Source organism: Pygoscelis adeliae, unplaced genomic scaffold, assembly GCF_000699105.1.
Source record: "Pygoscelis adeliae isolate BGI_AS28 unplaced genomic scaffold, ASM69910v1 Scaffold458, whole genome shotgun sequence".
Lineage (NCBI taxonomy): Eukaryota > Metazoa > Chordata > Aves > Sphenisciformes > Spheniscidae > Pygoscelis > Pygoscelis adeliae.
Window position 1 is genome coordinate 828567 of NW_008825352.1, and position 350 is coordinate 828916.

A 350-nucleotide genomic window follows, 5' to 3' on the forward strand; every position below is an offset into this window, starting at 1 on the left:
AACGCAAGGGAGAGGCTGCTGGTGCCATGCGGGTGCCCTGCAGGTTGGCTGGCAGAGGCTTGCAGCCTCCCCAGGACCATCAGATGGGTTGGGAGGAACCTGCTATTGGGGCTGGAGGCAAAAATGCGTTTTACCCGCCTCCCCATCCTCTTCCTCTCTCTTCCAGATCTCCGCCTGCAGCTGCTGGACGTGAAGAACAACCCCTACCTGATCAAGGCTCTGTATGGCCTGCTGATGCTGCTGCCCCAGAGCAGCGCCTTCCAGCTCCTCTCCCACCGCCTGCAGTGCGTGCCCAACCCCGAGCTCATGCAGACCGCGTAAGTGCCGAGGGGGCAGACCCCGGCATCGGC

The 350-nt window shown here is 63.1% G+C and overlaps 1 protein-coding gene across 1 annotated transcript in view; it reads left to right on the forward strand.

Annotated features, from left to right (window-relative positions):
• The window catches only part of VAC14 (Vac14 homolog (S. cerevisiae)), a gene marked incomplete at its 3' end in the record, with an annotated part of 63661 nt that overhangs the window by 61833 nt on the left and 1478 nt on the right, over nt 1–350 (forward strand). The window contains exon 17 of the mRNA XM_009330384.1: nt 167–317. Within this exon, the coding sequence (XP_009328659.1) occupies nt 167–317 (151 nt within the window). The remainder of the gene's footprint in view (nt 1–166; nt 318–350) is intronic.